This window comes from Aureobasidium subglaciale, assembly GCF_000721755.1.
Source record: "Aureobasidium subglaciale EXF-2481 unplaced genomic scaffold scaffold_45, whole genome shotgun sequence".
Classification (NCBI taxonomy): Eukaryota; Fungi; Ascomycota; class Dothideomycetes; order Dothideales; family Saccotheciaceae; genus Aureobasidium; species Aureobasidium subglaciale.
The window spans coordinates 56,255-77,163 of record NW_013566950.1 but is presented as its reverse complement, the minus strand read 5'-3'; the positions used below and the strand labels follow the sequence as shown (position 1 = coordinate 77,163).

Below are 20,909 nucleotides of genomic sequence, written 5' to 3'. Positions count from 1 at the left end.
GTGTCAAGCTCAAGATAGTCAAATGTAAGAATGTATTGTAATTTCGTCTCATCATGAAAAGCGTAATTCTCGGTTTCGAGAACAGGATGCATGGCTCAATGACCCACATGCGCAGATCGAGAGAGTTCATCAGTCTTATAATCTACCTCAAATGCGTACCTGGTCATCTGCCTCAGCCTCACGCTTGATGTCAACACCTACACCGCCGAGGTCGACTGAGACGGCGCGTGCCTCGAAATCGGCCTCAGCCTCACGCTTGATATCAACACCTACACCGCCGAGGTCGACTGAGACGGCGCGAGGCTTCTCGCTCCTGATGATATCAAAAACCTGAGAGGATGAGCACTTGATACGTGAAGCGCAAATGTATATATTTACAGGGTTTTGAGAACGCTTCGAGAGCTGCCCAAGAATACTGTCCAGAGACGCAACGGGAATCGTGATTGATGCTCCTTCGAGCAGCCCTCCGCCAGATACCGTGACTTTAGCGAGGTCACCGGTCTCAGGGTCGGCGGCAGCTACGCCCACATCGAGGCCAGTAACTGTTTTACAGACAGTGGAGGTGATAGGTGTACCGCCGATCTTATCACATAGTGCAATGAGCTGGTCGAACACCAGGCCTGGCGAAGGAATATCGTCGCGCTTCGAGAGCGGTGCTGCGACGGCGCTGGCAGCGAAGATAGATGAGAAGATGATAGATGACTTCATGGTGGTGATTGTTGATAGGAGTGTTGATGAGTGATTGTAGAAGAATAGAAATGAGAGCGGAATTGTTCACCCTTTGGCAAGCGAGGAGCATATACTTATACCTACTGCCCGTCGCCTGATTAGACTCAGAGCGATCAGTGCACCTCATACCTACCTCGCAGTATTCTGCCACCTCGAGCACATCTCTACCTCTTCGAGAATTCGCCAACCAACGATTATTGTGTGCTGTGTGTTGATCTTAGATCCTCGGCGATGATTGAGGACGCACGCACATATTGTACGTCAAGTGGCAACGACAGGGTCTGCCCCAACCTGAGACTGAGCACGACATGCGCAATACTATTTGGGAATGGAGAATGCTGTGGTATAATTAGAGTTTGGATCTTCGGCAGCCCGTCCTCTGACGATCACATCTACTAATCTGTGTCTATCAAGCACACGAGATTTGATAAGCATGCACACATTGAATAAGGTGAGAGACATGCGGAAAGACACAGACGTTTTTTGCGAGCTTATAGGACATCATAGTGCCCATCGAATTAGCAAAACGTAGAGTCTACAAGATGACACACGATTGTCGAGGTCGATTCAGATTTAAGTGGGCATCTGAGCATGCTGATCCAGCTGCGAGTGGCGACCATGTCGATCGAGGAGATCATGATCGACACAGTCAATCATGATCCTACGAGCTAATCGATATAACGTCGTCGGCGTTCAACCAAAACCAATCTCTTGCTCCACAAAGTCCAGCCTCATGATGGTCTCGAGTCAAGGCTGCCAGACTGTCCCAAAAGGGTTGTCGCAGCAGATCTACATACGAGCCCTGTTAAAGCACGTACCGTAGTACTCCGTAGATCCTTAGATCTGCTCATGCAGATCCGCAGATCTTCTAGTAGATATGAAATCCCAGTAAATCGCGGTGTATACAGAGCATACTCAAGCCACGTCAGGGTATCTCCGAGTCAGTCGGTCAGTGCTGCCATTTGCCGCTGTCCTGATCAGCTTTGTGCTTATGGGTCTTTGCACGAGCAAGAGGAAGGGATCGACGTCAGGCAGACTCACCGTCATACATGGTAAGAAGGGGCGACGACGGAGGAAGCCTCGTTCCAAAGCGGTAGCGGAATCGTTTGGAACAGATGAGCAGCTGGCGATAATTTGGAACGCAATACCAAACAAATTGTGAAGGCTTCAGTAATGTGCCTTGACGAGGGAACAACAACGGTAAAAGCCAGGGTTTGCGAGTAGAAGCTGCAAATAATTATAATGGTCAAGCCATGCGATGCTAGGCTATGTAAACTGAGCGCTCAAATTACAACAACGCAGAATAATCTGCCACTCCCCCTCTTCCACCCCTCCATACGCAAGCCTCATCTACCAAACTCCAGGCTGGGTATGATGACAGGGCCGTACTTAACAGGCGCCGCATACGCGCCCTCATTCTGAACCATAAAGTCGGCAGCAAGACTGAGACGACTCGTGGTCTTGCCATTGGGTGCAATTGAACCATGAGATCCACGTACGTTTTCAGGATCATAGGCGACCATTGCGACGTAGTTTCTGCGACCCATGAGACGCTTCATTTCGCGAGGTGTGCCGTTAACATCAGCCACAAAGATCTCCATCATTTCTTCCTGTGTATCGACTGTTTGTGGTGTTTGATGTGGTCCAGCGCTGCGTTGACCATTCTGAGGTATGTAAATTGGTTGCTTTGGATTGCTGTTCAGTAGACGGAGGACGTAAGATGGTGGAGGTGCGTTGACGATTGACGATGTAATGATTTGATACATGGTCTTGTGATCTCCAGGGTGTGATGGGTCGTGAACGAGAGCAGCTCCACATGCATTTGTGCTGCCAGACAAAAAGGTCATGCGCAGTGACTTGTTGTGCGCAATGCCTTGCAGCGTACGTATCATGTATGTTCGCTCCAGATCCTGATGTGGTTGTTAGCATATCATGTAAATCAATGAGTATGGATCATCAGATACCTTTGATTCGTGAGTCCACATATCACGCAGCTCGTCAAGCATATCGATTTCTCCGAAAGGACTCAGAACACTACTCATAAGGCCAGACTTTCCCACTGCCTTCTTGATTGAGCTGAAGCCATCGCCGACGACGCCCTTAGCGCCGACAACGCCCGCAACCGAACTTGTCATTCGACCCAACATGTTAAACGTGCCGGTGACAGCTTTCTTGCCGGTTGCCATGGTGTGTGCTATATGCTCTGCGGTCTCCAGCCTGGGGTAGAGGAGAGGTACTGGTATCATCCAAATACAATGCTGCACACTAGGCGGCAGTGTTGCAACCTTCGGGAACAGTCCCTGATAGGTAGGACCAGCCATGACTCTGTGAGAATCCCTCTCAGAGCGAGTGTCCGGACCGACAACTACTACAGCTGGGCCCAGATACTTGATGAAGTGCCAGCCAGTACCAGTGACGGTGAACAGATCTAGTTCACCTGAAACATTGCGGAGGATCTCATGTGTCGTGTGGTGCTGAAACAGGAGATACATGTCAATGCCAATGCGGCCGATATTTTTGAACATATTGGACTGTTGCATATATTCGGGATAGGACCCGTAGCCGTCGAAACTGGAGCTTGTTAGTCGTTACTCTCAATCTCGTCTAAATGTCCTTACATGTCGTTGTCGTCCAGAGTAAGAACATGTGGTATCTGTGCGAATGCTTCTCGCACATGAGGCTGGTCGAAGTGGCTGGAGTAGTAGTGAAAATATGCGTGAGACACGTCATCTTCGAGTTTCGCAGACCAAGCCTCGTTCTTGCGATTCTCTTTGCCGCTCATGGCAGTCCACTGTCTGAGAGTGGGGACTTCCTTCCATAGACGATCGCCGAATATTTGACCACCGAGACCTAGCTGAGCGTGAAAGCCACCACATTCGACGTGCTTTTGCAAGACGTCTTTCCACATAGGGCCGATGCCCCCGAGCCTGGCTCTTTCATTGGCACTGACGTTCAATGCAAAGTCGTTGCCTGAATGAGAGACGAAGCGCCAGCTCGTCTCATAGCGGCCGGCGACGAGAAACTCGTATCTGGTACATCCGAGGTGCGATGTAATGGCATACGTCCATTTGGTATCTTGGTCGTCCATGACCAAGTCAACATCGTACCGGTAAAATGTCCAACGTTGATGCTGATAGATCGGATTTGCCTTCAGCTGACGAGCTGCTACGTGTTAGCAATTGAAACAGAACTCCAAGTGTCACAACTTACGATTGGGAGATAAGTCAGTAGTCTGATGAATGTGAATAGTGGGTGGCTGAGGCATATCTGTAACCAGGAGGATAGAGCCGAGCCAGAGACCTCTCTCGAGATCTATGTTAGTGTAGCGCAGATATGGGCCAAAGTATACACCATTGGTAGGCACAACCTTGTACATGTCAACACCTGCAGTGGGAGGCGGACCAGTGAAGCCAGCGACTGTGGGACTTGCAAGGTTGTTCATGCTCATTATGCTGTCACGATGATAAGAAGCAGTTTGTGGAGGAAAACCAGGAGACGCCAAGGGCTGGTTGAAAGCATTCATTGCCGGCGAAGCCATCGGATTCGCGAAGGTGCCAGTTGGTGAGAGTGGTTCCTGGAGATTCAAAGGTGTCGGACCCTTGGGAAACTCCCACTGAGTCGACTGGGTTGGTAGATGGATGTAGTAATACTGACCCGAGTTTTGATCCAAATGAGCGATCCATCCTTCAGGAAGTGGTGGAGGGGATGCTGGCGTTATGCTAGCTCCTGGACTTGGCGACGTTATTTGGATAGGGGTGAGGGCTGTATGTTGGGTCGAGGCGACAGGCTGTTGCACTACCGGCTGCTGTACGACAGGCTGGCTCAAATCATTGGCAAATGCTGGATGTCTGCGTACGTTTGGGTCTTGCGAGGACGAAGCGGTGCTAGGTAGCGAAGCATTGCTCAAGCGTTTGTCATTGAGATAAGCCTGAGAAGCGGCCCCAGAGAACAATCTCTGCTGGGAAACGCTCGAGTATGCAGGTGGAGGCTCGTCACCTACTTGTAATCGCTGTATGTCCTGCTCCAAGGGATGCGTTTGAGGTGAAAAGGACATGCGTGAACCAGGCTGATTGTTCTGAGGCGATTGCAAGTATTGCGCAGGCTGAGCAGGAGATGACGATTGTGTGATGGGGACTCCGAATTGTGGGACGGGTGGCGTAACAAACTGCTGAGTAGGGTGAAAGGGCGATCCCTGGTATCCTCGGTTCTGGCTTGGCTGAGGTGGACTCTGATAGGATGCAATGGTGGGATTCTGGTAGTTTGTTGCTGGTGGGACTTCAGTGTCGCCTTGGAAAGCGACTGGGGGACCATGTGGGTAGCTACCAGGTTGTTCAGTTGGTGTCCACGGTCGAGGAACTTCGACTGGGTGCTGAGAGGGCGACATGGTTGGGGGACGAGCAGCAGGATTGGCATACTGGTTGGTACGTGAGGCAGCGGCGGTCTGGGCATATGGATATGCTGTGTCAAAGGTTCCAACCGGTCTACCAAGGATAGGCGTCTCGGGCGGAGGAGGCGAACCTCTCTGAGCGCGTGTCGTAGATGTGGATGCGCTTGAGCTCAACCGATTCACACCAGCACTAGGAGGCTGTAGTGTGGCAGCTGTGGGAGGTGGGTAATATTGCTGAAAGGTAGACTGTGCCAATCCCTCATCTCCCACAGGTACTGCTGGCATAGTCGGCTTTGGTGGAAGCCTTTGGAACAGGCCGTCGTCATCATCGTCAACCGCTTTTTCTTTTCCCGGTACTTCTGGTACAAGTTTGTCTCTGTCTCCAATCACTCCTGGGGTGAGGGAGGGTGGTGGAGTCCCAGCGTAGCCAGAGACAGTAGGACGGTTCGGATCGTGTGCACCAAATTTGGCACGGGCCGAGGACTGACGGCGCATAGTTGGAGATTTCACTTCTGGTGTGCCTTGACGTTGTGCGCCGGCAGCAGCGTGTAGAGGGCGAGGACGGTCATCGGGGTATGGTGGACTTCTGAATCTGGTCTGCGAGGTGCCATCAACCTCGGCTTCTTCAGACGATGTTCTCGAGGGACTCGACGTGGTTGAAGTGGTCGAGGCTGAGTGGTTGACTTTGTGGATGCGCAAGGGACCTACGGTTGGAGTCTCTGGTTCGGGAGTCTTTGGCGGTTTCTGGAAGTGAAAGTCCCCAGAGTTCTGATAGCCATGGGCGCCGTCCATTGTTTCTTTATTTTTCGCGCAACGAGGGGGTTGGTATAGGCGGTGAGGCTGGTCGCGTAGTGATAGTGGGGCACAATCAAATGAGGTGGACGATCATAGTGACTTGACGAAGGCACAGCAGGGAGCTGATGAAGGAGTTTGTAGCCTACCTGAGGGTACGATCTGGTGGAGTACGAAGCTTACAGCAGGTGAAGGAGAGCAATTTGATGCAAGATCAGGCTAGAGAGGAGCGTAAGCGCTGCCAACTCGGTGGTGACGTGCGGGTGCATTCGCGGCGGCGGCAGTCATTGGTCGCCAGCCCCGTGATTGGTTTCCGATGCGCCCGACGTGCCACAAGCATGGCACCCGCTGGCCACGACAATCTCGATAGATTGCTTGGGGACACTTGGTCGCGCCTGCAGCCTGTCTGTGAAGCCTTCCTCTTTGAGAGCGCCAAAGAGCTTCTTGAGCTGCGGGGCGTTTCAGAGAAGCCACCTGCCTCGGAATCAAACGTCTTGCTTGGCATACGCATGTGCCAGATCTCCTGTGTAAAGCTACTTAGAACTTTGCTGTTGAACCATCCTCACAAGACACATTCACAAACTTTACGACCATGGACATCCTGAGTCGTCTGGCCGGATGGCTTGACCGCCCAGGCTTCCCCTGGAAGTCGCTCATCATCTCGTTCAGTATGGGCGAGTATCTACTGGAAAACTGGCTGGCATTCCGTCAGTACCGTGTTCTGCAAGGGACAAAGGTGCCCAAGCAGTTGCAGAATGAAGTCGACCAGGCCACTTTCGACAAGAGTCAGGTAAGTCATACAACTCACCTCAATCTCCTCCCATAGTAGCTAACCACCGAACTCCAGGCTTACGGTCGCGCAAAAGCCAAGTATGGCTTCGTTTCTGGTGTCATCTCTCAGCTCAAGTCTCTCGCCGTCATTCGTTACGACTTCTATCCCAAATTCTGGGCTCTTACTGGTCTTGCTCTTACTCGCTACCTTCCAGCTAGCTGTCAAGGAGAAATCGCCCATTCACTTCTCTTTGTCTTTGCCTCCTCTTTCATCGAGACCATCCTCAGTCTGCCACTGTCATACTATCACCACTTCGTCCTCGAGGAGAAGTTCGGCTTCAACAAGCAGACCATCGGTCTGTGGGTTTCCGACTTGCTCAAGGGACAGGCGCTTTCTGTTACCTTTGGTGTGCCACTCGGCTGGGCTTTCTTGAAGATCATCCAGAAGACTGGTGACAAATTCTTCTACTACCTCTGGTTGTTCGCCCTGGGTGTTCAGCTCTTTGCCATTACCATATACCCCATTGCCATTGTACCTCTCTTCAACAAGCTCACTCCTCTCGAGCCCGGCCCGCTGAAGGATGCTGTCGAAGCTCTCGCCCAACGTCTCAACTTCCCTCTTTCCGAACTGCAAGTCATCGACGGCAGCAAGCGTAGCGCGCACAGCAATGCCTACTTTACCGGTCTACCTTGGAAGAAGAAGATTGTCATCTACGACACGCTGATCGAGAAGTCGGAAACAAAGGAAATTGAGGCCGTGCTTGCTCACGAATTGGGTCACTGGAAGATGGGACACACGACCAAGTTGCTCTTGATCTCACAGGTCCACCTGTTCTACATGTTTGCTCTCTTCTCGGTCTTCATCAACAACCGGTCGCTGTACAATGCCTTTGGCTTCAGTCGCGAAAGACCAATCATGATTGGATTCATCCTCTTCAACGAGGTTTTGGCACCTACAGATTCGATCATCAAGCTGCTCATGAACGTCATGACTAGAAGAATGGAGTTTGAAGCCGGTATGTTAGATGAGTGGGTGATTATGTAGAGTATATGCTGACGTGTTTGTTGTAGACAACTTTTCGCTCAAGCTCGGTTACTCGGCGGAGCTGGCCAGCTCTTTGATCAAGCTCCAGATTCAAAACCTCTCGAGTATGGATGCGGACTGGATGTATTCCAGCTTCCATTACTCGCACCCCATCCTAACAGAACGCCTCAAGGCAGTTGGCTGGACCAGCGAGAAGAAGGTGTCCCAGGCAAAGGAAGAGGTGAAGGATGAGAAGACGTTGGGCGAATCAACTGGTCGTGAGCTGTAGAACAGTTGTCGTAGATAAAAATGTGTCCGAGGGCGTATAGACCCTTTTGAAGACAAGATCCCGATTCAACAGTGTGTGACGGTGAGCGGTCAGGGCGTGTCTGCTGATGATGGGGATAGAGATTGGATGGCCTTTGAAGAGCGAGGGAAAGACTTGATCAACCCTCTGATCTGTTCTTTGCAGCCTTCTCTCTCGCTATCGTCTTCTTCTTGTTCTTCTTTGCCTCCTTTCTTGCCTCCCTTTCGGCCTTGGAGAGGCCGGTACCAGCATATGCCTCGTCGTCGACGTCCATGGCATCAGCGTCGTAGGCTGAGTGAGCATGACTGGTATCCCTGTCGCCAACTTCACCCTCAACGATCTCTTGGTTGCGCGCATAGCTTTCGGGATCCTCGCCTTCGTCCTCGAAAGTCTTCCTTGGGCCCTTCTTCATGCCCCCGTCTAATGTAGTCTGGTAGCCAGCGGAGAGGTTGTCAAGGTTGGTATCGTCACCCTCTGGCAAGTCGAAGAGATCGTCAGGTTCAGGAGCGAGAATCTCGCCGTTCAGACCCTTCTCGATGCGGCGCAGGTGGTGCATGATGATGCCTCCTTGTGGACCACCATTGGTCGAGTATTTGATCTCGTCGGGGGTAATGCGAGCGTCGGGGTGCAGCCAAGGAGTGGATTCCGAAGCAGCGATGAAGGTGGTCATGGCAGAGAGAGCATCCTCGGTGGAAATGCGGCTTGAAGGGTGTGAGCGCGACGGCGGGTAGGGAGTTGTCGATGCCATTGGGAGAAGTCTTGTATGGACAGATGGATCTGTTGCGGAGCGGAAGACGGATTGGACAAAGTCGAGATTCGAGAAAAAAGTCCAAGGGTCCGAGCGTCTGGTCGCAGCTGCCAGCACACGCCGGCGAGCATGATGGTGATGCTGTGACGACTTCCTTTCTATACACGCTTGCATATACATCGTACATCGCACAACCGGTCGCCCGTCATGTCGCTGCTGCGCTGCACACGGCATATTGCCCAAGTGCGATCGTCGCTCAATCTCACCTCAACCATGTCGCTGCTGCAGTCGACTCTTCGCCCTCTGGCCGCATCGCAACCCGCACAATCGTAATCCTCCCACCATACATGCCATTGCGCATCCTCGCTGACCTCTACTCGCAGTCGCACATTCTCATTGCTATCAGCAAGACGTCCGACACTTCCGTCCACCCCAACTTCGACTTTGTCGCTCAACACCACTCTCGAGCTTCCCACTTTGCCAGCTGCCTCGACCACCCTTACCCTTCTGCAGGCCAGAGGTCCCAAGAGAGATACCTTCGACCCCTCGCACCGTGTGAGAAAGCGAAGAAGCGGTTTCCTCGCCCGCCTCCGCACGAGGACTGGTCGTAACCTGCTTAAGAGAAGACGTCTGAAGAAGAGATCCACCCTCAGTCATTAGAGTGCTCCACTTTCGTCAGAAGATTCATGTACGGAAATCGACAATAAGATGCTACGCTTAGGAAAGCTCGGGGGCTAGCACCATGACATCAGGTTGATGTGTGTATATCAGAGCAAGCATGGGTTATGGCGTTCAATATCTTCTTGTATCAATACCATTTCTTCAAATCATTCATCGACATCAGAGCCATGCGTATCCTGTGCCCAATTCACCGAACTACCACTAGATGCACTGCAATCAATCGTGTTGCCACTCTTGGTTCGTCTTTGTGCAGTCTTGCCGCTTGGAGCTTGACACCTTTCCGACCACCAAAACCGCTTGCCTCCCAAATTCCAAGCAGAACGTCTGTCATTCGTCCGAACCACATGCGTCAGCATTGAGTAGATCACAATTTGTAAACATTTGTACATATTGTCTCTAGTCACGTTCTTTACTCGGCGTCACCCGCAATCACTGCCCAACCTGACAGGACGTTCGGAAGCGGTTGTTGCTTCATCTCCCGCTTTTAACATGTCCACCTACCTACGATAATATCACCGTCGACTGTTATTGAAATTCTTTTGAGCGCAAAGCATGCGGCATGACAATCCGTGTGTTGTTGAGGGACCACCCTCACCGCGCTGTCGCATTAGCTACTGATGACCATATCTTAACCTTTCGCCATAGTGCCTCCACCGCTGGCGCCTCTTCGCTTTCCGTCAACTCCACGCAAGGTGCAACTCTACAACCACGATGTATGGTCGAATTCGGTAGAACTGCTGATACTGACACGACTGATTTTCGCTCCTTGACTTCTCTTGCGGTCTTCGGAACTCTCGGCTTGATAACCGTCAATGGTGACATCTTTCTTTGCGTTGTCAACGGAGCACAAAGAGCGGCTACCGTACGGAATGGTGAAAACGTCTTGAAGATTACCTCTGTTGAATTTCGTGAGTTGTTTCGGGCTGCGTTTGGCCTTGCAATTGCTCATGGGCCACAGACTGCATAAACAAGTCCGATTACGACTATCTTGTACCAGATCGTCTCAACAACTTCTCGACAGATGACATCGAGGAGGATGGATTCGACCACTATCATGCCAGGGATACTACTCTGGAGCATCCTTGTGCGGCTATGAAGAAGCTGCTCAGCGGTGGCAGTTTCTATTACAGTGCTGATTTTGATCTCACGAGGCGACTCCAAGACAGGTAACATTACCCAAATTCTTGGTGATGACAGCAGACTAAATCAAATCAGATCTTCTTTATCTGCAACAGTGGCAATTGACAGTCTTGACGCTGGCTTTCTCTGGAACTCGTATATGATTCAACCATTGGTCAGCTTTCGTTCTAGACTCTCAGAGCATGAGAGAAGAGAGTTGGACGCTTCTCGTATCTTGACCTCTGCGATACGTGGGTTTGCTATGACCGTAACAGTTCCTCCCGCTTCTTCACCTATCAGTCAAACCACCTCTGGCTTCCCTTCTACCTTAACGCTACTGTCTCGCCTTTCTTGTCGCAGGGCAGGTACACGATTCAATGCTCGAGGTATTGATGACGATGGCAACGTCGCAAACTTTGTCGAGACAGAAGTCATATTCTCTACACCTGGTAATACCAGTTTCTCTTACGTGCAAGTGCGAGGCAGCATACCTCTATTCTGGGAGCAAGCGGCGGGATTCACACCTGGACAGCAAAAGATCCAGCTTACACGATCGGCAGAAGCATCCCAGCCTGCATTCGACAAGCACATGTCTGACCTGGAGATCAACTATGGTAACATACACGTAGTCAATCTGCTCAGTAACGAGAAACCCGGTGAACTCGAGTTGAGCCGGAGATATCAATATCATGTTCGCAACAGTCCTTTGAACCTACCTTCGGGTGAGCCTGGGGAAAAGGAAGCGGAAGAACATGAGCTCATCAAGGAAACTGATTACGACTTCCACGCAGAGACTCGAGCACTCGGATATGAGGCCGCAAAGGGCATCAAGCGATATGTGCAAGACTCGATTGAGAACTTTGCCTACTTCCTATCAGAAGAGGTAGATGACCAACCGAAGAACGCCAACGGTCGCCCACAATCACACATTCGAAGGAATATGAGCATATTACAGCAAGAGGGCGTGTTCCGCACGAATTGTCTCGACTGCTTGGATAGAACAAACCTCATCCAGACACTCATCAGTCAAATGGCCATCCAAGAGTTCTTGAATCAACGAGCCGAGAGGGGGGCGACCAACGACTTTTGGGTCCGTCATGGCACTCTTTGGGCTGATAATGGTGATGCACTATCGCGTATTTACGCAGGTACTGGAGCCTTGAAGTCGTCATTCACCAGACACGGAAAATCATCTCTTGCAGGTGCGTTTGCAGACTTCCGAAAGAGCGCGACACGCTTGTACATCAACAACTTCGAGGATAAGGGAAGGCAGAATGTGATCGACATGCTCTTAGGTCGTCTGATAGATCAAGTTCCCGTCCACTTATTCGATCCAATCAACGACTGGGTTTCTGCAGAGCTCGCAAAGAAGACAAATGAATACTCGGCATATGATAGCATCAACATCTATGTTGGCACATTCAACCTCAATGGCAAGACTAGAGGTCTGTCTGAGGACCTCTCTCCATGGCTTTGCCCTCCAGTCGATATGTCGCAAAGACAGCCCGAGATTGTGGCTGTTGGCTTCCAAGAGATTGTCGATCTCAGTCCTCAACAGATCATGTCTACAGATCCACACAGAAGACAGGCGTGGGAGGACGCAGTGAAAGCGACTCTGAACGACCATGCTCAGACTCTGGGGTCGGAAGAGTATGTCATGTTGAGAGGTGGACAATTAGTGGGTGCCTCCCTATCCGTCTTTGTCAAGGCAAGTATCCTACCACACATCAAAAACGTTGAAGGTGCCTTGAAGAAGACAGGTATGTCTGGCATGGCAGGAAACAAAGGTGCCGTGGCCATTCGTTTGGAATATGCAAACACTTCGATCTGCTTGGTCACTGCACATTTGGCTGCAGGCTTCGCCAATTACGAGGAGCGCAACCAAGATTACCGGACTATCAGTCATGGATTACGATTCCAGAGAAACAGATCGATCGAAGACCATGATACCATCATTTGGCTTGGCGACTTCAACTACCGCATTGGTATGTCGAATGAAAAGACGAGGCAGCTGGTCAAGATGGGCGATCTCGAGAAGTTGTATGAGAACGATCAGGTAAGTTGTGTTTCTCGCAAAATCGACCATTCCGTACTGATCGAATACAGCTCAATCTTCAAATGGTCCACGGCAAGACATTCCCGTATTACAACGAGGCGTTGATCACCTTCCTACCAACGTATAAATACGATGTCGGTACCGATGACTACGATACTAGCGACAAGGCTCGAATTCCTGCATGGTGCGATCGTGTCCTGACCAAGGGCCACAATCTCCGTCAGATCCACTATGACACTGCACCCTTGAAGTTCTCAGACCACAGACCTGTTTATGCCACTTTCCAATGTACCATCACCGTTATCGATGAGAAGAAGAAACAACAAATCAGTGAAGGGCTTTACAAGCAGAGACGTGCGGCCGTTGGTGGTCATACTGCCAACACCAGAGCTGAAGACACTGATGACGACGATTTGCTCGGCTATGAGTCAATCGAGCCCGGTCTTCCTCCAGCCAGCTCCGATAAGCGCAAATGGTGGCTAGACGGCGGTATACCAGCCCGCTCACAAGTCAAAGCACCAGGTGATGGATACGTCCGCAACACAGAAAGACCTCCCAATCCATTCAGCGCAACATCAGAACCCGACTGGGTCAAGGTACCTCGACCAAACCTACCTCCACCACGCAACCTCTCCATCCGTGAGCGAAATTCCTCAGCCACAACATCCACCGAGAATCTGAACAGAAGAGCCACAACCACAAACCGAAAACTCCCTCCCGTCTGGCCAGCACATCAGCAATCTCCAGCACCCAGCACTCGCTCTTCACATTCTCAAAGAAGTCTCCTGGACGATTCAATCGATGAACCGCCACTCCCACCTCGTCCATCGTCTCTCGATCAGAAAATCACCCGTAAACCCGCTCCACCACAAATCCCCAAGAAACCATCAAACCTACGCTCAGAAAGTCCCACAGCCACACGCGACGACTTTGCACCAAAACTCCCAAAGAGAGTAAACACATTACCTCAATCTCCTAGCAGTAGTGCAGGAGTGGGAAAAAGCACTTCTATGCCTATGCTTCCACCACCTAGGAGGACAGGGACTGGAGAGGTTAATAACAAGGGGATTGAGGGTTGGAGCCGACAAGCTGGACAAAGTGATAAGAGGATTGAGACCTGGTCTAGACAGTCTGGTCAGGCTGGTCAGAGTGACAAAGGGCCCGCGTTGCCTCCTAGGAGGGGTACTGGAGGGGCGCAGAGGAATTTATTGGACGATGAGGATGAGGGTGGTATGTCTGGATGGCAGCCATTGAGGCCTAATCGAGGAAGAGTGAGACTGGAGGTGATATGCTCAAACACTCTCCTACCTAGCTAGACAAGCTTAATTGAAACACCTCCTGTATTGTTGAGACCGTGCATGAGATGGTACTTGAATGCTCTTATGCGCAACCACGTAACTCATGGCAGATATACTCGCATGGTGGTGCTGAGCAGCAATGGGAAGTGAACATGCATACCTGATTATCGCCTAGATTGAGACAGGGCACAGAGAGGCGTAGTCGACAAGGATCATCACTGCAGATCATGGTCGGTGATGTTTCTTCAGATAGTTACACACGTGTTTCATATTCTAGCACCGTGGCGTGACATACATATATCTCCTAATCCAGACATGCTATGCCTTCTCCCATCTCCCGTCTTGAACCAAGCAAGACCTCTCAATTTAATCAAGCATTAATCATATCAACATTGCCCCCTTTAGTCTCATCCTCCGCCCCATACCCCTCCCTCTTGACCTGCTCAACCTTGACATTCCAGCCAAACTTGTCCTCGTAACGTCCAGTCTGGATACCCTTGAGATGATCGAGGAATTTCAGGCAAGCAGGACCAGGCTCGTCAGAGTCGAGGTAGGTGAAGGTGTCGTTGCGGGACTTCATCGTGATGCTCTTGATGGGTACGAGGGCGGCTGCTGTACCGGCCGCAAAGACTTCATCAAAGGATTTGAGTTCGTCGTAGTTGATCTGTGTGGACGCGAGTTAGTCGTGTAGATTTGAGAAGGAGGAGAAAAGGCAAAAAACTTACAGCTCTCTTTTCAACAGTCCAGCCAAAACTGCGTGCAATCTCACACACACTATCCGCCGTCACGCTCTCAATGACATTCTTACTATCCGGCACAACGAGTGTGGTCTTCTCCCCATCCTTCTTGACACCCAAGAAAGCAGAAGTGCTAAACTCGTCAATCTCCGTCCTCGTCCTCGAGTCCAAGTGCAGTGTAATACCATAACCATCATTCCTAGCTCTTTCACTGAATCTCAACACAGGCGCATAGTTTCCACCGACCTTGGCACTGCCAGTACCATGAGGGGCTGCACGATCAAAGTCCTCAAGGATGAGGGCAGGGACAGAGTGAACACCATGGTACACACCGACGGGCAAGACCCAAACCACAAACATGTACTCTTCAGGCGGACTCAGACCCAATTGCGCAGAACTTCCAAACAGCAAAGGGCGGATATACATGGCAGCACCTGTTCTAGCAGGAGGCACGTATTCGGCGTTCAATGCCACTGCAGCTTTGACACAATGCTCGAAATGCTCAACGGGGACTTCGGGCATGGAGACAAACGATGCCGAGTGTTGCATACGCTTTGCGTTCATCGAGGGGCGGAAGATGGTGATAGCGGCATCGTCGGGGGTGCGGAAGGCTTTGAGGCCTTCGTAGCATTGTTGTCCGTAGTTGAGACCGGGAGCCATGCCGTGGATACGGAGGTAAGGGGAGGTGACGAATTTGGGGGAGGTCCATTGGCCCGTCTTTTTGGAGTAGGTGGATTCGATGTGGCCGTTTACTGGTGAGACGGAGTGTCAGAAGATGCAGAGTGCGTGAGTGAGGATGAAAAATGCATACCTTCACGGACTTGGAAGCCAATGTTGTCCCAGTCTGTAGAATGCTTGTTAGCTATGGTGGGGCTCTCGAGGTCGGAGGTGGTCGGAAGAGCGTACCAATGGTGTTGACGGGAGGGGGAGGGAACGATGCAGCCATTGTTTCGGATACTTTTAATTGCCAGACAGAAAGAACGATCAAGTCAACTGAAGTTGGAAAGAAGAAGGAGTGAGTTGTCGATTGCGATACCGAAAAGTGTTTGGCGTAGGGCGCGGGGCGTGACGCATTCGTCCGTGTCCACCAGGGTATCGTTCACAGAGCTTAACTGCTTCGATCGCTATTCCGTGCAACAATATAGCTTGTTCTCATCAACAATGACATGTAATGTCTGTAGAACACGAAATTGGCTCTCTATAAGAGGGGACTATGCAAAGGAGATAAAAAACTCCTCTATGAACAAAGGAAACAAAATGTTGGTATCGACCCCAAAAGCCCACAGCCATAAAGGGTATCATAAGCCAGAGATATGCGTCGCTCCAAGTAAACCCCGCCAGAATGCCCAAAATGCTTCATGCACGTGTTGCAAGCTTCATGCTCATGTTGTGTTGCAAAAAAATCAGAAAAGTTTAGTCGTATCCCCCTTGCGATGATAGAAACGCTTGCGGGCTCTGTTCAAAAGCTCTTCTCTGCCGCTGACACTTCTACCCACTCCTGGCCTTGTTGCCTTTTGCACTCTTGATTTCCTGTCATCGAGGCTTCGCCATGTGAGGCGTTGGGTGGTGCGTCGTTGGTTTCTACGACCTTTGTTTGTGGTAATGACGATTGTGCGGGCCTTCTCCGAATCGCTGGACTCGATCGAAGTAGTGGAAGTATCCTTCTCATCTGCCGAAGACACATCCACATCAACAATCGCGTGAGGTGATGATGCTGCCGAAGCCTCTGATTCCTCTGCCGCATCCTCCTCTTGCTCAACTTCAGGCGTTGCGGAAGACTGTGGCTCGTGCTCAACATGTGCAATGAGAATCTCCGACTCTTCATGGATTGGCGACTGGGTTTGACGTTGGCGCCTGGCGGGCGCGATCGAGGGAGTCTGGAAAGCGTCTATTGCAGCAGACTGTCCTGTAGAGAAGTCGGTTGGAGTGGAGTGCGACATGGCGGGAGTCTTGTATTGTGTCATGGGAGTAGCTCTTGTTCCGGGCTGAACAGTAGCAGGTGTTTCGGGCACATCTCCTAGCATCTCCCGCTTAAGCTGCTCTTCGGCGGCCTGTGCTCTGACAGGAGACAGATTGCGCGCAGCAGGCGTCTGAGGGGGAGCGAAGACGCCGAAGAAGGGTGTGGCCTTGAGAGCGGGAGTTGGAGCAGAAGCGCCGGCCTCGCGCATGAGTTGTTCTGCTGCTGCTCGGTTGACTATGGGCGAAGACTGTCCTGCAAACGGAGTGGCTGGAGGCGCGAAAGATGGTGTCGGCGGTACATGTGATCGTGATGAGATATGAGTCTTCTCGGGAGTGTCGACGTCCCCTTGGTCGTCGTCGGAAGATAAAGTGCGGCTTGATGCATCGTTCTCGCCCACCGAGTCTGGCTGAGGCACGTGAGCGACAGTGATATCGTCGCCTTCAGCCTCAGACGGCTTCGTGAAAGAGCCGGACAGACGAGTGTAAAAGCCCGAGAAGAACGACATGGTACGGTTGTGATGAGTGAGAGAGCGCCTCGTGTTTCGCACCTCTTGTTTATTTGTCCAGCGCCCCACTTGCCGCCCAAGCGTCCAGGGTCGCAAGATCTGATAGCGATAAGGAGTGCTCGATCTAATCGCCGACTGGCTTATCGTGGATTCTCGCCGCAAACTTGCGTGCAGAAGAGCGAGCAAGACTTTTTTATCATCTCATCACAACACCACAACACACTCCTCACATACGCCAAAATGAGCATCGACGAAATGCAAATCGACACCGAGGTCGCCGCCGGCTCAAAGCCCCGCCTTCCCGTCACGGTCAGCAAGCCCATTCCCTACACTTTCGATTTGGGCAACCTTCTCTGCAACGACACCAACCCTCTGCCACCCGTCAGCACCATCTCAGAGTCCGACATCAAGGATGCCGCCCGCGACTGCGCACAAGCCCTGATCAACCAACTCCTCTCCACATGCCCCATCACAAAATCAGACGACAGCACCAGCGTCACCCTCGGCCTACCCACACCCACCACCCCCATGCCCCGCGAGAAGCCCGTCCCCGAGGAGAAGCCCATGACCAAGTGGCAAGAGTTTGCAAAGAAGAAGGGTATCAAGGACAAGAAGCGCGATGGCAAGCTCGTCTACGACCAAGCCTCTGGCGAATGGCTGCCCAAGTACGGTTACAAGGGCAAGAACAAGAATGGCGAGAACGACTGGCTGGTCGAGGTCGACGAGAAGAAGACGAGAAAGGACGGTGGCGAGCACGATGCCAGGAAGGAGAGAAGAGAGGAGAGAGTCGAGCGTGTCAAGCGCAACGAGAGGAGGGAGCGTGCCAACGAGCGCAGAAACGCCCCCAACAAGTCATGATTTCTCTCATTCTTCGATTGCTCCTCTCGGATTTGCACAGCGATGGCGTTTTTACGGTTCGGCTTTTGGCACCAAATCACCCTTTTGCGCCAGGTTTCTCTGCATGTCGTTCAACTCATCAAAAAGTCTTGTCATCTTATCATCATCCATATCCTTCTGTCAAAAATCACTTTTCGGACGCTGAGCACGAATCCGTCACATCATGTACCCAGAGAGATGGCCGTCGTTGCCAACAGTTGTACTCTTTTCTATCCCAGAAATTCGCCTGCAACCAGTACTTCCCAAGATTTTCCCGTGTCCCATGACTTTTCCATGAGGTGTCGTGCGTTGCGTACCTAACCAATATTAGCCCTGGATGTTGGTCAAACAACCGAGAAGATACTCACATAAGTCATTCCAAGACCCTCTACCAACTTCAATCTCTCCAAGATCACATCTCTGTCCTCAACGTCTTGAGCTTCGCATCCAGCGGTGAACATCGGAAACAGCAAACTTGACTCTGCCGTACCTCCTCTTCGAACTCCCTTCAGTGCCTGAAGAACAAGCTTGACAGAATCTTGAACCTCAGGATCCGTTGATGCCTTGCCAAACACACGGCGGTGCAGATGGATCAAACCAGCAAGATGGAAGGACTCATTCACCGATACCATCTCTTGCAACTCCAATCTCGTTCTCTCGCTGGTTTGTTCGTCTTCGTCTCTGCTATGTCGACATCCTCTTTGGACATGATGCCTACTATGCGACAACTCTCTCTTCAACCCCTCCGCTTCTTGAAGTACTTCCTTCGATGCTGTCCAATTCGCGTCGATACTACCTTGCCCGTCAATCCTCTGAGCACCACACTGCCTCGCCAATCTCGCCACCCTCGCCAACAAACTGATGCAACAATTCGTAAAGCCAAAGAAACAGTCAATCGTAAATCCATACGCGTCTGACTGATTCCCAGCATCAAAAGACATGTATTCATCATCCAGTGGCGCCTGATTCCTATGTCCAGAAAGCGACCCAATAACATCAAGATACGCAAACCATCTGGCCAGAAAGTTGACAAACGAGTCCCCAGTATCGCCTTGATCTTTTAGTCCACCACGAGAAATGATGATTTGTCGTGCGATTTCAAGATGGGTTTGCCAGGGTATGGAGACGTCTAGACTGTTTGGGTTTATGCATTCGCGGGAGGCTAGCATGATTGCTGTGGTCAAGGTGGCGTTGGAGACTGGTTCGTTGGAGGAAAGTGAGCGCCGTAGGTCGGGAAATACATCGCGGAGCCATGTTGCGACGCGGTTGGCTGGTTCGGGGTGGGAGAGGAGGCGTGCTCTGTGGGATGCTGAATATGCGAGGAGTAGATTTAGTAAATTTGCGTTCCGTACAGCAACTAGAGGTTACGTTAACAATCGCGTTGAATGCTTTGATGTTATCAATTACGTACTGCGTGGGAGAGTGGTCTTTAATGGATTATCGGGGCAGTCGTGAGGTACCAAAATGCGAGCAGTATGGTTCAAGAAATGGTGAAAGTAGATCAAATTCATAGGACTTTCCGAGAGTTGCGCAGGCAAAGGCTCAAGCTCCAAAGGTATCCTTATTGGCACAGGGCGAGCATAGTAACCGCCTTTCTCAAACGCAGGCTTCTCGACTGGTGACTCGAAGAGTTGTGATGGTGACCATGCAATGTCAGAAAGTGTACTAGGCGATGCCATCGATGCTGCAGGTGTTTGTGGGTTGATGGCTCCATTGTCGTCGTTTCTGGGTATGTCCAGATCGGGCAGCCCATGGTCATAACCATAGATTGTGCAACCATCCTCAATCCTTCGATAGCCACCAAAGCGATCGTACGATGATCGTGGACTTGCATGATCTCCAGCTGGTCCTGAGAGCAGATAGTTTACGGAAAGTCTTCTCAGTCCTGGTGACGGATGAGCACTTGATGGGCCAGGAGTAAGAGGCGACGGTGCAGACTGATACGCAGTTGCCCCAGGAGATGCTTGATCATAAGGTGAGAAAGGTGAGCCATGTGGCTCAGGCAGTCCTTGTCGAGCAAAAAGAGGTGGAAGGCTTCGTGGCGGGCCGTCGCCAGAATCGAGTCTAGCCCTTTTGGTCCTATCTTCGTTCGACCATCCGAACTCGTAAGGCGAAGGTGGGCGAGTAAGACTCGGACTTCGATAGTATTGTCCTGTTGTTGGAGGATTCATGGGATATGGATTCGGCAAAGCAAATTGGGGTAAAGAGGAGTAAGAGCCGGTGGGCTCCGGATAAGCTGATGGCCGACTTGCACCCATACCAGGGTTGTATCCAGAGTTATGATCAGATGGTACTGCTTGAGCATTGGTACTGCTACCGCTCTCTCTGAACAAAGTCTCTTGTGTGGTATTCTGAAGCTCCACCATCGGTAGCATTTGAGCTGAAGGTGAAGGAGCCGCAGTCGGCGGAGCACTAGGTGTAGCAAAACTGATGGTAGAGAAACCAGATGCTGCGTCCGACATTGCGGAATATGCATTTTGCTCTTTCTTGCTGCGACCTCCCCATTGTAGCTTCAGGGAGTAATCACACTCTTCATTCTGTTTTACACAATTGGTGCATCGTGGCTTTGCCTCGTCACATTTGACTTTTCTGTTCTTACATCCATGACATCCTGTACGAGAACGCTTCTTGGGTCCGTTGGCTGCAGCTGATGATGAGTTGCTCCGAGGTGGCATGATGAGCTGTTTCGCGGGCTCGGCGTGCTTTCTTTCAACGAGGTATTGTATACATCCTAAGGCCAGCAATTACCCAGATTTGACGATATGCTCAGCGACAAAAATATGTTATGCTTCTCCTGTAGCAATCTCTGGAAGCAATATCATCAAGGGACGCAGAAAATAGCGCTCGATTGACTGGCCTGCACGAGAAAATGCACCTCGGCGACCTGCCCTGGATTAGGCTTCTTATCAATGAACCGAT

General features: G+C 51.2%; 10 protein-coding genes across 10 annotated transcripts; 4 read left to right on the top strand and 6 right to left on the bottom strand.

The window, feature by feature from the left end:
• Positions 1–47: 47 nt before the first annotated feature.
• AUEXF2481DRAFT_45220 (uncharacterized protein) lies at positions 48–775 on the bottom strand. Its single transcript, XM_013483333.1, has one exon. The coding sequence runs from the start codon at positions 706–708 to the stop codon at positions 148–150; it is 561 nt and encodes a 186-aa protein (XP_013338787.1). The 5' UTR covers positions 709–775; the 3' UTR covers positions 48–147.
• Positions 776–2,075: 1,300 nt separating this feature from the next.
• AUEXF2481DRAFT_9559 (uncharacterized protein) lies at positions 2,076–5,908 on the bottom strand (the record flags this gene model as incomplete). The annotated part of the gene is made up of 4 exons (XM_013483319.1): positions 2,076–2,639; positions 2,694–3,300; positions 3,348–3,891; positions 3,940–5,908. The coding sequence occupies 4 exons, from the start codon at positions 5,906–5,908 to the stop codon at positions 2,076–2,078; spliced, it is 3,684 nt and encodes a 1,227-aa protein (XP_013338773.1).
• A 592-nt stretch (positions 5,909–6,500) lies between these two features.
• AUEXF2481DRAFT_9558 (uncharacterized protein) lies at positions 6,501–7,992 on the top strand (the record flags this gene model as incomplete). Its single annotated transcript, XM_013483318.1, has 3 exons — positions 6,501–6,698; positions 6,756–7,695; positions 7,751–7,992. 3 exons carry the CDS (start codon positions 6,501–6,503, stop codon positions 7,990–7,992), a joined length of 1,380 nt encoding a protein of 459 aa, XP_013338772.1.
• Positions 7,750–8,794, bottom strand: AUEXF2481DRAFT_45217 (uncharacterized protein). Its single transcript, XM_013483332.1, has one exon. The coding sequence runs from the start codon at positions 8,756–8,758 to the stop codon at positions 8,150–8,152; it is 609 nt and encodes a 202-aa protein (XP_013338786.1). The 5' UTR covers positions 8,759–8,794; the 3' UTR covers positions 7,750–8,149.
• A 237-nt stretch (positions 8,795–9,031) lies between these two features.
• On the top strand, positions 9,032–9,418 carry AUEXF2481DRAFT_9556 (uncharacterized protein; the record flags this gene model as incomplete). The annotated part of the gene is made up of 2 exons (XM_013483317.1): positions 9,032–9,087; positions 9,142–9,418. The coding sequence occupies 2 exons, from the start codon at positions 9,032–9,034 to the stop codon at positions 9,416–9,418; spliced, it is 333 nt and encodes a 110-aa protein (XP_013338771.1).
• Positions 9,419–9,929: 511 nt separating this feature from the next.
• On the top strand, positions 9,930–14,136 carry AUEXF2481DRAFT_84058 (uncharacterized protein). The gene is made up of 4 exons (XM_013483350.1): positions 9,930–10,347; positions 10,398–10,605; positions 10,655–12,614; positions 12,665–14,136. The coding sequence occupies exons 1-4, from the start codon at positions 9,999–10,001 to the stop codon at positions 13,928–13,930; spliced, it is 3,783 nt and encodes a 1,260-aa protein (XP_013338804.1). The 5' UTR covers positions 9,930–9,998; the 3' UTR covers positions 13,931–14,136.
• A 146-nt stretch (positions 14,137–14,282) lies between these two features.
• Positions 14,283–15,595, bottom strand: AUEXF2481DRAFT_48804 (uncharacterized protein; the record flags this gene model as incomplete). The annotated part of the gene is made up of 4 exons (XM_013483341.1): positions 14,283–14,576; positions 14,638–15,401; positions 15,461–15,493; positions 15,556–15,595. The coding sequence occupies 4 exons, from the start codon at positions 15,593–15,595 to the stop codon at positions 14,283–14,285; spliced, it is 1,131 nt and encodes a 376-aa protein (XP_013338795.1).
• Positions 15,596–16,052: 457 nt separating this feature from the next.
• AUEXF2481DRAFT_34091 (uncharacterized protein) lies at positions 16,053–17,114 on the bottom strand (the record flags this gene model as incomplete). The annotated part of the gene is made up of 1 exon (XM_013483326.1): positions 16,053–17,114. One exon carries the CDS (start codon positions 17,112–17,114, stop codon positions 16,053–16,055), a length of 1,062 nt encoding a protein of 353 aa, XP_013338780.1.
• Positions 17,115–17,354: 240 nt separating this feature from the next.
• AUEXF2481DRAFT_34090 (uncharacterized protein) lies at positions 17,355–17,972 on the top strand (the record flags this gene model as incomplete). Its single annotated transcript, XM_013483325.1, has 1 exon — positions 17,355–17,972. The coding sequence occupies one exon, from the start codon at positions 17,355–17,357 to the stop codon at positions 17,970–17,972; it is 618 nt and encodes a 205-aa protein (XP_013338779.1).
• Positions 17,973–18,317: 345 nt separating this feature from the next.
• AUEXF2481DRAFT_34089 (uncharacterized protein) lies at positions 18,318–20,665 on the bottom strand (the record flags this gene model as incomplete). The annotated part of the gene is made up of 3 exons (XM_013483324.1): positions 18,318–18,323; positions 18,359–19,347; positions 19,402–20,665. 3 exons carry the CDS (start codon positions 20,663–20,665, stop codon positions 18,318–18,320), a joined length of 2,259 nt encoding a protein of 752 aa, XP_013338778.1.
• Between the last annotated feature and the right edge of the window lie 244 nt (positions 20,666–20,909).